Consider the following 13,032-nt stretch of genomic DNA (forward strand, 5'->3'; position numbering starts at 1 on the left):
CATTTTACATGGAATGCTTTATCGTTTCCACCTTAATCATTCCATCTATTTCTTATTATGACTGAGCTTCATACGAGCATATGTAAATTTTTTTTGTGTTATCCTCACAATAGAAGGCGAGCCAAATAATGAAATTCCATAAGAAATGTACTTTTATGAAGTCACCTATTTGTACATGAACCATTTAAAACAAAGTAAATTGGATACTATATTTGTTGTCGGAAAGTAATTTAATGCGTATAAATAAATGAAATAATTTGAGTGCAAAGTTGAGATAATATGTTTGTATATTCATATGAAGTATTATTCATAAGTGAATGCTTATTTATGAATATAACTCTAATAAATTATATATACTAGCTTTCTTACATATGATATCATGTTTATATTGAAAAGTCCTCACTGGGAGTACATATGCGCCTACATGAACACATACGTACATGTACACATGTATATATATACGCACATATGCATATGAACATATATGTACATACATATATATACGCGTAAATACATATACGAATACATATATGCGCACATATATAAAAACATTTGCATACTAGGTATATATTTATGTGTTTTTACTCACAGTAGGATCTTATGATACCCCACTGCATATGTATACATGTGAGAGAAAGTTTATGCTTACATCAAAGAATGAGACAAATCATAAAATTCTTATAAATATCAGGGGAGTAGAACACCAATGCATAAAATATATTGAAGCAGATATTTAACTCAGGGATGTAATTAAAGAAGAGGAGAAGAAAATATATGTTTGATAGATCATCTTAACATGATATTGCTTAAATTATTTAGATGAACAACAAATTAGTCTCAAAACTAACCAGATTATATCACGTCTAAGTTACATATGTATTTTTTATTACTTTTATTAAAGATTTTTATTCAAGGTTTTAATTAGCATATTCGTAGTAAGCACGGAGGAAGTACAAATACGAGTGTAAAAACGGAAAATGAATAAAATGCATGGATATAATGCTGAAACAGATATATTATTAATTAGTCGTACTTCTATGTAGGAGAGTTTATATGTAAATGTTGGTGTATATATGAATAAGATGAATTTACATTTAAATTGGACATATTTTGAATATTCACTATGCATAAACAAGCATGTAAAGGTATACATTTATAGTAATAAAAAAAAATGAATAAAAAACTTGCACATTCAAATATGAATATAATAAATTAAATCATTTGTAACTTAAAAAGAAAAGAAAATTATACTATAATTTTTATTGTTCTCTTTTGTAAAAATTACATTAGATATATATATGAAAACTTATTTTTAATATGAAAGTTTTAAATATTTTTTGAAAAAAATAAATTAATTAGAAAAATTAAATAGCATTAAAGTATTAGAGTGGAATGAAACACAAGTAAATAAAACTTGTAATGATCATAAATTTCATGCTTATTCTAAGATAAATATTTTTGTGTGTACAGTATTCATAGATCTCATAGTAATAATATTTTCGAAGTGCCCTAATAATTCTATTATAAGGATAACTGAAAAAATATTAACGCAACAATAGAAAAATAATAATATCATAGAGTATGCGGATAAAAAGTATTAATATATTTTTAAACTAAATATTAAAATAAAAAAAGTTCTATAGCGCATTACTATAGTGACATTAATAACATCTATTAAAAGAAATATATAATATTGTCTTAAAAGGTATACTTAAGAAAAATAGTTATTACAAGTTATATTATATCTATAAGACAACAAAACGTATTAAGAGATTAATATAAATATATATATGAATTAATATTTATATATATATTTAATAATATCGTTAATTAATCTTGTAAAGTTTTCCAAAGAATCTAATAAAAAATTTCAACAAAAAATGTGAATTATTTATAGAATATTCTTTTATTTTGATGAATAATATAAATATTTAATTTTAATTGACGCGAATATTTTTAACAAATATTACATGTATAATATAATTTGAGAAAAAATAAATTCTCCTAAAATTTGACAACAATAATAAATATGAAACATTTGAAAATAATTGTAGTTTAGAAGCTTATGAATTCAAATGATTTTTATCATTATATACTCTGTATAATAGTATTAATTATTCAATTAAAATCTTAACATTTCTATATAAACACGAATTTATAAATTTTGACAAATGTGTATCCAAATGAAAGATGTACTTAATGTTCTTGATAAATGAATATTTTTAAATATATATATATATATATGAAAATCTTAAGTAAAAAAGTTTATTAACTTATTTTTACATAATTCTCATAATGTATTATACTGGTAATTTAAAGTTTTTTATATTGTTTTTTTAAAAAACTAATTTGTTTACACACGTTTGAATGAATTAATATGGTATTGTCAAAATAATATATTAATACATTGTATTTTTATGAGTATTTACGTTCACTACATTCAGCGAACATTATGAAATATAACTATTTCTGATTTTATATGTATATTTTATAAAATGTCTAATTTATTTTATGCTAATAGATGTAGTTTAATTTATGATTCTGAGTAATATTTATTAATAAATAAATAAAGAATATACAAAATTTTATCTCCTTCGAAAAAATGTTAAAATTTAAAGTAATGCATTAAATATTTTCCTAAATTTTTTTATATGTTATTTTACGTTATCTTTTTGTACTATTTAACGATATCATTTTTTTCTTAAATTATTTTATTTACAATAATTGTTTACTGGAATTTTGTTTTGAGTATCTTATTTACTAAATGTTTTAATTTAATAATATTTTTCTCCTTTTATATTATGATCATTTCTATAGATCTTATAAACTTATATTAATTTTTTTAAAAAAATAAAATAATAAATAATTATAAATTACTTAATTCTTAAATTTAATAAAATTAACTTATAATAAACAAAATGTATTATTTTAAGTTATACAAATATTATAGTATGACACTTATAATAAGATAGTACAAAAATATAAGAGTGTTAAACTGGATGGTACTTTTTAAAATAGAAAATTGTGTACATTAATTAAATCCTAGAATATAATTTTTATATTATTATAGTATAAGTGCTCTACACGTCATAGGTTTATAGCACATATACGAATAAATATCTGCCCAATATAAAAATTGTCTTTTTTTATTTTTTCTTTTCATTTAATTTTATAAATACTATTGTACTCCATACATCAATTTATATTTTTCAAATATCATATAATGTTTAAAAGGTATAAAATACATAATGAAGTAGGCTTATTCTTAAAAATAATAAGGAAAAAATTAATTAATATGTTCTATATATAAAATAAAGTATCTATTCTCTCCTCATATATCTTTTTTATTATAATTATGAACAAAGATTTTTATGAAGTAAAAAGCTATCTTATTTTAATTTAGTCGTGGAAATTATTGCTAATAAAAATTTAGAATTCTTCTGTTAGAATATTAATATATATATATATATCTTTTTTTTTTGGGAATATATAAATAATTTTAGATGTACAAAAACTGATATATGTTGTGTTGCCTTTTTTATAATAACTTTCTTTAAAATATTTAAAGGAATATATTTAAAAGTATATTTGCTTTTTTATACCCCTTGTATTTTATTTATGTAATTTTATTCTTTTTTAAAACATAAAATAACAGCGCAAATAAATATATATTATAATTGCTATTTTGTAGATAAAGCGTTATTATTTTACCTAATTAAAAATATTATAACATCAAAACATCCTAATATGATAGAAAAAATATAATCTTTTATTATATTAAACATACTTATTATATTTTTTATTGGGAATGTTTTAATTTATGTTATGCGGTATAATAGAAACATAGCTGATAATATTTCGTATATTATTTGATACCTAAAGTTGAATATACATATAAATTAATTTTTATTATTTGTATGTAAATTTATTATATCATAAAAATTTAAAGTAATTTTTTTTTATTGAACTGTAATTTAGGTAATTCTTTAGACAAATAAAGCAGTGAATATGGAATCTTTAGTCCAACAACTAATATATTATTATCATAAAATGAGAAAGAACAAACAATTTACTATTAAAGATATATTATATGATATTAGATAAGATGATTCAGAAAATGAAGGTAATAATATTTACTCAGCATATGGTATAAATGATAGTTTAAGGTTAAACATAATTCAAATGCTACAGATAATAAATTATTTAAGAAATTAGAGTCGGCTATATGTAAGCCCCTTGAGGTGATAAATATATTTATCTTTTGGAAATCTGTTATATAGAGTGTTTAGTCCTGCATATATTTGCCAAAAAATTTACCTATCCTACAAAAAAAACAGGTTTAAAGAATTTAGAAGATATGAGTAGCCCTTAGTATTTACTTTACAGGAATACATTCTATTATAGTATTTTTATTTTTTATTGCATTATGAAATTTATTGTTTATTAGAGAATGAATTACTGAGAATATTATTTTGCTCTAATGAGAAAGGTACAACTGTATTGTATTTTGTTGCTTTAATATGTATTTTAAAGTTTATTTATATACTGGTAAAATTTTAAAAACCCATAGATAGAGTAGGAGAAAATGAAATGATGTCCCGTTTATAATACATATACTGTTTTCAAAAATAATATTTATCACTAATCTAAATAAGTTTTGCTTTATGCTTAATAAAATAATATTCTTAGAAAAAAGAATTGTATTTTAATAAATTTTTTCTTATGGGACCTACATATTATAAAAGTATACACTCATGAACAAAAGTAAAGAAAAATATGTTAAATATTTTTAATAGTACGAATGTTTCTACTTTTGATTATTTATAATACTGAATTTTTTGGCGTAATTTAGTACTGTTATACATTGCATAATAATGTATATATATATAAAGATATAAACGTGAAATTGATATTTCTCGATATTTACATTATAAATATGTGTTTTATAAGCACAAAATATATATACAATTTGTATCATATGGATTCACATTATGGTAAATATGTAGACGTTTAATTTAATATTAAAAACACAGTTAATATAACTTTAATAATCTACTGGAGAATTTTATATTTTTAAAAATTATATTTTTTTCTTCTATAGTTTTATGTGATCATTTGAATTAACTTTTAAAAACATATGTTATACATTAGTTTTATTTTCTTTATATTACGTTTTTCTTCATATAGTAAAATAAAAGCCGTATTTGTTTTTGTGTTTAAATGTATTTTTTATTTAAAAGTAAACATAACAAGTTATATTTATAGAAAAAATATTATATGAAATATATGTTTTATAACATGATGCTATGTTTTTTTCAATATATTTTTTTTATTATTCATGTATGAAATTAGAAAACAATAATAATATAATTCTTTTTTAAAGTAGCAATTATTAATATAATATCATCGTTTTAACAATTCATGAAGAATTATTTTTAAATGTGGATCTTGAAATTTCCTCAGATTACATTTTATCTTACGTATTTGTTGGAGCTACGAACTTTTTTAAAAAATTACTTGGACAACTGTGAAATATACACAAATAATAAAAAATTATATTTATTTTACTATTGAAATAATTAAACAACTTAATAATATTACCTATAATATTCTTATTTAATGTACTTTGTACAAAATTACTCTAAAAATATTTGTATCTTCTTTCTCATATTTCTAATAAATATATATATAACATTGAAAAAATAAGAAGTAATTTAAAAAAATTCGATAAATTTTTAAACTTTTCTTGCATATATAATAGTATGAATTACATATAATTAAATACTATAACCTGTATTAATTAAATTAAAAAATTAATGGATTCTTTTATATATTTTTTAATATATGCTTTTGTTGTACGTTAAGTCATATACTATAAATTTGATACTATAAATGCATTATATATCATAAAATAAAGCGTATGTTTATAAAGGATCTAATGGCATTAATATAAAGTAAATAAAACAGAAAGTTATAAAAAGTATTATTTTCTTAATTTATTATTATATTGTTATAACAATTAATAATATTATGGGAATAACTAATTTTTCCATAATATAAATGTCATAGTGTTTTAATTATTAATAAGAAAATATCAATTAAGTGAGTAATACTTCACTTGATGTAGAGAAAAATGTATTATCTATATTCTCTACATTCTATATTCTCTATGTACTCCATACTTCTAAATATTATAAACTCATGTATATGATTTTTTATTTGATTTTTTAAATTAATAAAATAATTATTTAATTAGTTTACTATATAAAATAAATAATTTATATATTTTGAATTTTTATTGATGAATTCAATTTATATCATATTTTGTAAAGTTAAATTGTTATAAATAATATAATATAATATAACAATTTTAGAATATATATTTGAAGTTATATTTTTTTTTCTCCCTTGTAAAACAAATTGCGGTTAAATAATATTTGTTATGATTTTATGAAAAAAAAAAACTAATTAAATAATAATAATAGAGTTCTATATGATTAAAACTATATTATGTTATTGTTAATTATATCGTTTCTCAATTTATTACTGTATTAAATACTTATATTATGGAACAAAAAATTAAGTCACTCTTATTTATTAAAATTGCTACATTTAACCTTTTTATTTGGATATGTTATTTTTGCATTTTCACAGTATGATATAATTATTTAAGGATATTTGTGCTATTTTTATTTTTCGTGCTTTATTTTTATTAGTTCTTTTATTTTATATTAATTCATTCTTTTAAAGGATAATTATTTTTTTATTTTTTCTTAGAGTACGTTTAACAAATCTTTGGATGAATGCTACAAACATAGTAGAAAATTGTATACAATAAATTATCGTTTACTAGCAAAATATGAACATGATAACGATTCAATTATTGTTCGTTTAAAAGAAGGGATACAGAATGGAGTGCATGATAGAAGAGATAAATCTAGAAGTGGAATATTTAGTGATGAAAAAAAGAAAAAGCCAAATGGAGGTTCACCTAGGATTGAAAGAAGCCATAAAAAAAATATGAAAAATAAATATCATATATTTGAAACAAAAAAATTGTCTTATTTAGAAAAAAAAATATTCAAAGAACTAGATTATGAAGATTTTCTAAAAAACAACAGGACATTTAGTGATAAGGTTTATAAAAAAATAATATTTAAAAAATGCGGATTGCGAGTTGCTTTGCCTTTATTAGTATTTTTGGTGTTATCATTATCATACATATTAGATAAGTTTTGGGGATATGGACTTACATCTGCTTTGTATAATGTAATACTTATTTTTTCACCTGTTCAACAAATAAGTATTGCACCTGGGAATTCAATAAAAATATCTTCGGCCATAAAAGATTTACATGATTTTTTGAATAAACCATCTTTACAATGGTTCACACAAATTTTATTAGAAAACACAGTGACAAAAAAGATAGCAAATTTTTGTGTGACAGGATTTTTGGGATTTCTAATATATTTTGTGCCTTTATTCATATTAAGTATAATGCTTATATCAGCGGTTGTTTATTATCATAAAAAAGTTAAAAAATATGAAAAAATTAAGTTCAGGAAAAGGTAAATGAATAATAAGTAATATTTTTCTTTCTCTAATAATACGCTGAGCATGAACTAATACCTGTAATATCTTGAATGGTTTTCATAATATGTATATTCATAATTGTTTATAATTTATAAAAGTACGTACATGTAACTGGTCTCATTCATACACACCAATAAAAAGAATGTTCTCACTTTTTTGTGAATTTGAATTTTTCAATATTTTTTAATTTGCATTTTATGTTAGGTTTCATCTAAATTGAATATTTTGGGTTATATATATTTATGTATCTCCATTTATTACTATAAAAAAATTATACTTGTGCTTAAGAATTAATATGATGTAACATAATTTATATACTTTTATTGATGTCTTGTGCTAATTTATATTTTAATTATTAATAATACTTCTTTACATTTTTTTATCTTTTTATAGTCTAAAAATATTATTTGTTGATGAATTTAGAAAAAATTTTATTAGGATTTAATTAAAAAAAAATATATCTCGTTTTGTATCTAATAGTACGAAATGAATGTACTTTATTGTATTGATGTATATATTATATATATTAAAACTTAAGATCTATTACATAAAATAAGTTTTATAAGAAATATGTCATAGAAAAATTTCAGAGTAAAGCCATTTTCAATGGATTTTTATTTTTTTTTTAAATAATGTAAAAAATAAAATATAAATATAATATATCATTATTAAATTTAGGGTACTATAATAGTTCAATAATTTCATAATTCTAAATATTTACAATTAAATAGAGAGTTACCATGATTTCGAGTTTTGTTATTTTAATTAATTGTGCTGTTAATTCAATATAGTAAAAATTCAAATAAATATATATTATATTGAAAATTTATAATTAAATATTTGTATGTATTTTATATTTTTTACATAGTTTTATGTATAAATCAATGAATTAATAGTAATCGAATACTGATAAAACAATATGCATAAATCATTTTTTTTTTTCATAGGAATAAAACTTAATAAACATTTATATCTATGTCAAAAAAATACATTATCAGTAGGGATAATGAAAAAGTATATAATTTGTTTACATACATATAATAATGCATCTACCTTTTTTTATATATTTTTCATCATTTTTTATGTTTATTAATATATTATGTAAATAGTTAAAATTATATTATAGATGTATACAAATGCATATAATTTATATTGAATATATCAAATTAATTTATATTAATAATACTTTTTTTTTAAACAAAATGTAATTTAAATGAAAGGAATTATTTTTTTATAAATGATTTTTGAGTGTATTACTTTTTTTTTTTTTATTACATAGGTGTCCTTTAGGTATATTAACGAAAGTTTTGTATTTTTTTGTAAATGTTTTAATTAAATATTTGTTGTTTAATATTATAAATGATGGATAATCTTTAATTTTTGATAAATAAAAAAATGCACTACAGTTTACATTGTAGGCCTAGAAATATGTTAAGTACATTTTAGACAATAATATAGAATGATAAAAAATTACTCTAAGCGCTTGTAGATTTGAAAACCTTATCAACTAAAAATACTGCATATTAATATAAATAATAGATATATAAAATGGGTTTGCAGAAGAAAATGTTGGATCTACAGATGAATAAAATAATCATATGGTATCAACACGAATATGTATATATGGGAACAATAAACATATGGTTTATATATTAAAAAAGGTGAAAAATATATTTTTTATAAGGATATTTATGTATTTCTATATTATTTCTTAATTTGGAAAGAACATAAAAAATTTAGAAAAATATAGTATGTTTAATTAAAAAAAAAGGCACAAATATTTTGAAATCACAAATGTTAATAAAATGACAAAATTCTATTTGTAAGTAATATTATAGCAGAATTATATTACGTAGTTTGTTTGTTTTTTGTAATTAATTTTATAATATACATATATATCTGTATTATTTAATATTTTAAAACTCTTATGTCATATTTTTAATATAAAAACCAAGCTATGAGATAATACATTTAAAGATCTAATCATTGTAAGATATAAAAGTACCTAAATAAGAGTACATGTAGTTATTGGGTAAATGCATGAATATTTTAAAATTATAAGAATGCAGTAATATTAATATCTGTAATGTTTTCAATTTTTTTAGTTATTTATTTATTCACTAATAGGAATAAAATACTTTTAAAAGAAAAATATTAATATGTTATATTTCAGATGATTACAATAATTCTCTTGGAGTATTATGTTTTAATAATTAGTATTATTGTTGGGATACAAATCATAAGGAATATATATATTTGAATATAATATATTATTGTACCTATATATACTTTAAATATAGTATTTACTGTTTATATACATGTCTATATATTATAGAAAACATTTAAAAATTATTTTTGACTTCAAGTATTTTAAAAGGAATTAATAAAAAATAATATTATTTTTCTATATATAACTATGGTAAAATTAATATATCATAAAATTAACTATATTATATTGTTGTTCTTTCTTATCTGTTATGTATATATTGTTCTCCATATGTATCATACTTTTTTTATAACTTCATATAAAATATAATTAATGCGAATGTAGTAATATTTTTGTAACAGTTTTTTCATTAATCAATTTTTTTCCTTTCCTTTTTTTTTTTTTTTTTATTATATTAACAATTCCACTAATTATATAAGTAATTAAAAAGAGCTTATATAATTTAATAGATAAATATAAAGCATTTTAATTTAGAAATAATGATATAGATTAATATTAAATAAAAACTGTAAATCCCAAAAACTATGGTATAAAAATAAAAAATCAATTTGTATTTTCTTTTAAAATATGTAATTTTTCATAAATTAGGTATTCTCATATAAATACTACATTTTAAAAGCTTTATATACAATAAAATATTGTGCTTAAGGTGGAACTATTACACGTGCTATAATTAATGTAATACAAAATATTGTTTCACTACTTTTGCATTATTATTAACAAGTTATAGTAGTATTTTATTTTAAAGAACAATTTTTTCGAAAATGCAAAGTTTGCATAATTTTAATTATTAATAGTACATCTTTAAAACTAGTAATTATTATTTTATTATATAGATTTATATATTGCATATATATTCTCTATATTCTATATACTACAAAAACTAAATATGCACTTAAATAAGAATTTACACGTTAATTTCTTAGTTTATACTTAAAGTATATAATAAGATTATTATTTAATTAGTGCACTACATTAAATAAAAAATAAATTCTAAATATTTATAAATCAATTCAAAATATTTTATTTTAATAATAATTGTTTTTTAAATAACATTATGAAAATAATTATATGATATGTTTTAAAAGTTATTTCACTTTGTATATGTGATAAAATCCATTATAGCTATATAAAATTTACTATGTATTTATGAAGGAATAATAAATATAAAAGTTTTAAAAAAATATTACATCCTTTGTTATCAGATGCATACTGTACTATAATTAATCTTTTTATTTTTGCATTAATTAAAAATATTTATTATCTATATAATGGATCAAAACATTAAGTTGCTCCTTTTTATAAAAATTTCTACATTTATACTTTTAACATGGATATACTATATTAACAGTGAGTTGGTACAGTTATATAATTTAAAGGTATTTACAGTATTTATATATTTAATATTTTATTTTTATTAATAATTTTACGTAAAGTCAATTATTTATATTTTATACATAAAATATCTAAATTTTTTTTTATTTTAGTGTACGTTTAACAAATCCCCCGATAAAAACTATAACCTCAGTAAAAGATTTGATAAAAAAAGTTATCGAATACTGGCAAAATATAAACAGAATAAAGATTCAAATGATATATATTTAAAAGAAATATTTGAAAATAATGGAGAAAATAAGAAGAGAAATATATTCAATAATGAAAATTGCAGAACAGGAAAAAATAAGCAATCAAACAGAAATTTATTAAACAAAGCGCAATACTATATAGACGTTATAGATTATAATAATGGAATGTTTGATGGAAAACATTTCCATTTTGAGAAAAAATGGTTAAAAAAAAGAGATTATGACGAATTTAGAAAACAAAAAAGGAGAAGTGGAGAAATAGCCTTAAAAAAAATAAAATTTAGAAGTTACGGTTTAGGAATCACCATATTTTCTTTTTTTTTATTTTTGGGAATAGGATTAGCCGTCCTACCAAAATTACCATTTTTAAAAGGGGTATGGGATGCTATTGAAAAAGCACAATTCTTTATACAACTTAAAGGAGCTATTGAAGTTGCGGAAACATATGTAAATAACTATCTTTATGTAATATTATTTATAGTACTTATGGTTATATTATCAGCTATAGTTATAATAGTGATTTATAAGATTTTAAGAAATAATGAAAAATATGAAAAAATAAAGTTGATGATTGAGTAAATGAATAATAAATATTGTATATCTTTTTGTAAAAAAGTGTTTGTTATGAAGTAATATCTGTAATAGTTTTAGAGATATACTTATTAAGCACATAAATAATTTTTAAAATATTATAAGTACATATTTGTATACCACATCCATTTAATACACAACAATAAAAATATGTGATCTCTATTTTTGTGAATTTGAATGTTTTAATATTCTAGAATTGTATTTTAAATTGTTATTATAGATTAATTAAATATAATTGCATAATACATATATACTTATTAAAATATATATCCATGAATATTATATAGCTGTGTTTTAAGTTGTATATATAGTATCACAATTTATGTAATTCAATAGAAATGTGATAATTTATATTTGTAATAAAATGTTCAGGTTATATACAATATCTTGTAATATAAAGTTATTATTTGTTTAGGTTTTTAAGAAAATGAATTATTTTTAAATTAGCAATAAATGTGTCTTAATTGTATTTAATAAGAATAAGTGAAAATATTTCTATACTTTGGTATGTATATATATATTTGTTTTTGCTTAGAGAAAAACTTACTATTTTTTGTGTAACATAAGTTTTTCGTGCAATATGTTATAAATTATTTTATTTGTAATTTTTAATTTTAAAGACATTTATTTTTTCTTTGATAGCATAAAATTTAAATAATAAATATATAAGGAAATGATATCCTTTTAACTTATGGATTAATTATGAATGATTATTAAATTGAGAACAATATATAATTACATTTGTGTAAAGAGTTACAATCATTTTTAATAATATTCTTGTTCCTAGTTATAGTGTAAAATAAATGTTTCACGAATCAATTATATATATATTTTATTGAAATATTATATTTATATAATCTATATATTTTATATATCTTTTATATAATAAAACGATGAAATTAATAGACAATATTTAATGAGATATTAATTGTTCTTTTGTTAAAATTCAATTTTTTTCCTTTTTCATAAATATTATTTATTTTTCCTTAAATAATTCAAATCACTGCTCGTTTTATATAATATATTGCGAGTCAT

At 19.1% G+C, this 13,032-nt stretch overlaps 2 protein-coding genes across 2 annotated transcripts; both read left to right on the forward strand.

The window, feature by feature from the left end:
• Positions 1–6,566: 6,566 nt before the first annotated feature.
• PmUG01_10052400 (fam-l protein) lies at positions 6,567–7,572 on the forward strand (the record flags this gene model as incomplete). The annotated part of the gene is made up of 2 exons (XM_029005724.1): positions 6,567–6,653; positions 6,778–7,572. The coding sequence occupies 2 exons, from the start codon at positions 6,567–6,569 to the stop codon at positions 7,570–7,572; spliced, it is 882 nt and encodes a 293-aa protein (XP_028862284.1).
• A 3,519-nt stretch (positions 7,573–11,091) lies between these two features.
• Positions 11,092–11,985, forward strand: PmUG01_10052500 (fam-m protein; the record flags this gene model as incomplete). Its single annotated transcript, XM_029005725.1, has 2 exons — positions 11,092–11,199; positions 11,308–11,985. The coding sequence occupies 2 exons, from the start codon at positions 11,092–11,094 to the stop codon at positions 11,983–11,985; spliced, it is 786 nt and encodes a 261-aa protein (XP_028862285.1).
• Positions 11,986–13,032: the final 1,047 nt, after the last annotated feature.

This window comes from Plasmodium malariae (genome assembly GCF_900090045.1).
Source record: "Plasmodium malariae genome assembly, chromosome: 10".
NCBI classification, from domain to species: domain Eukaryota; phylum Apicomplexa; class Aconoidasida; order Haemosporida; family Plasmodiidae; genus Plasmodium; species Plasmodium malariae.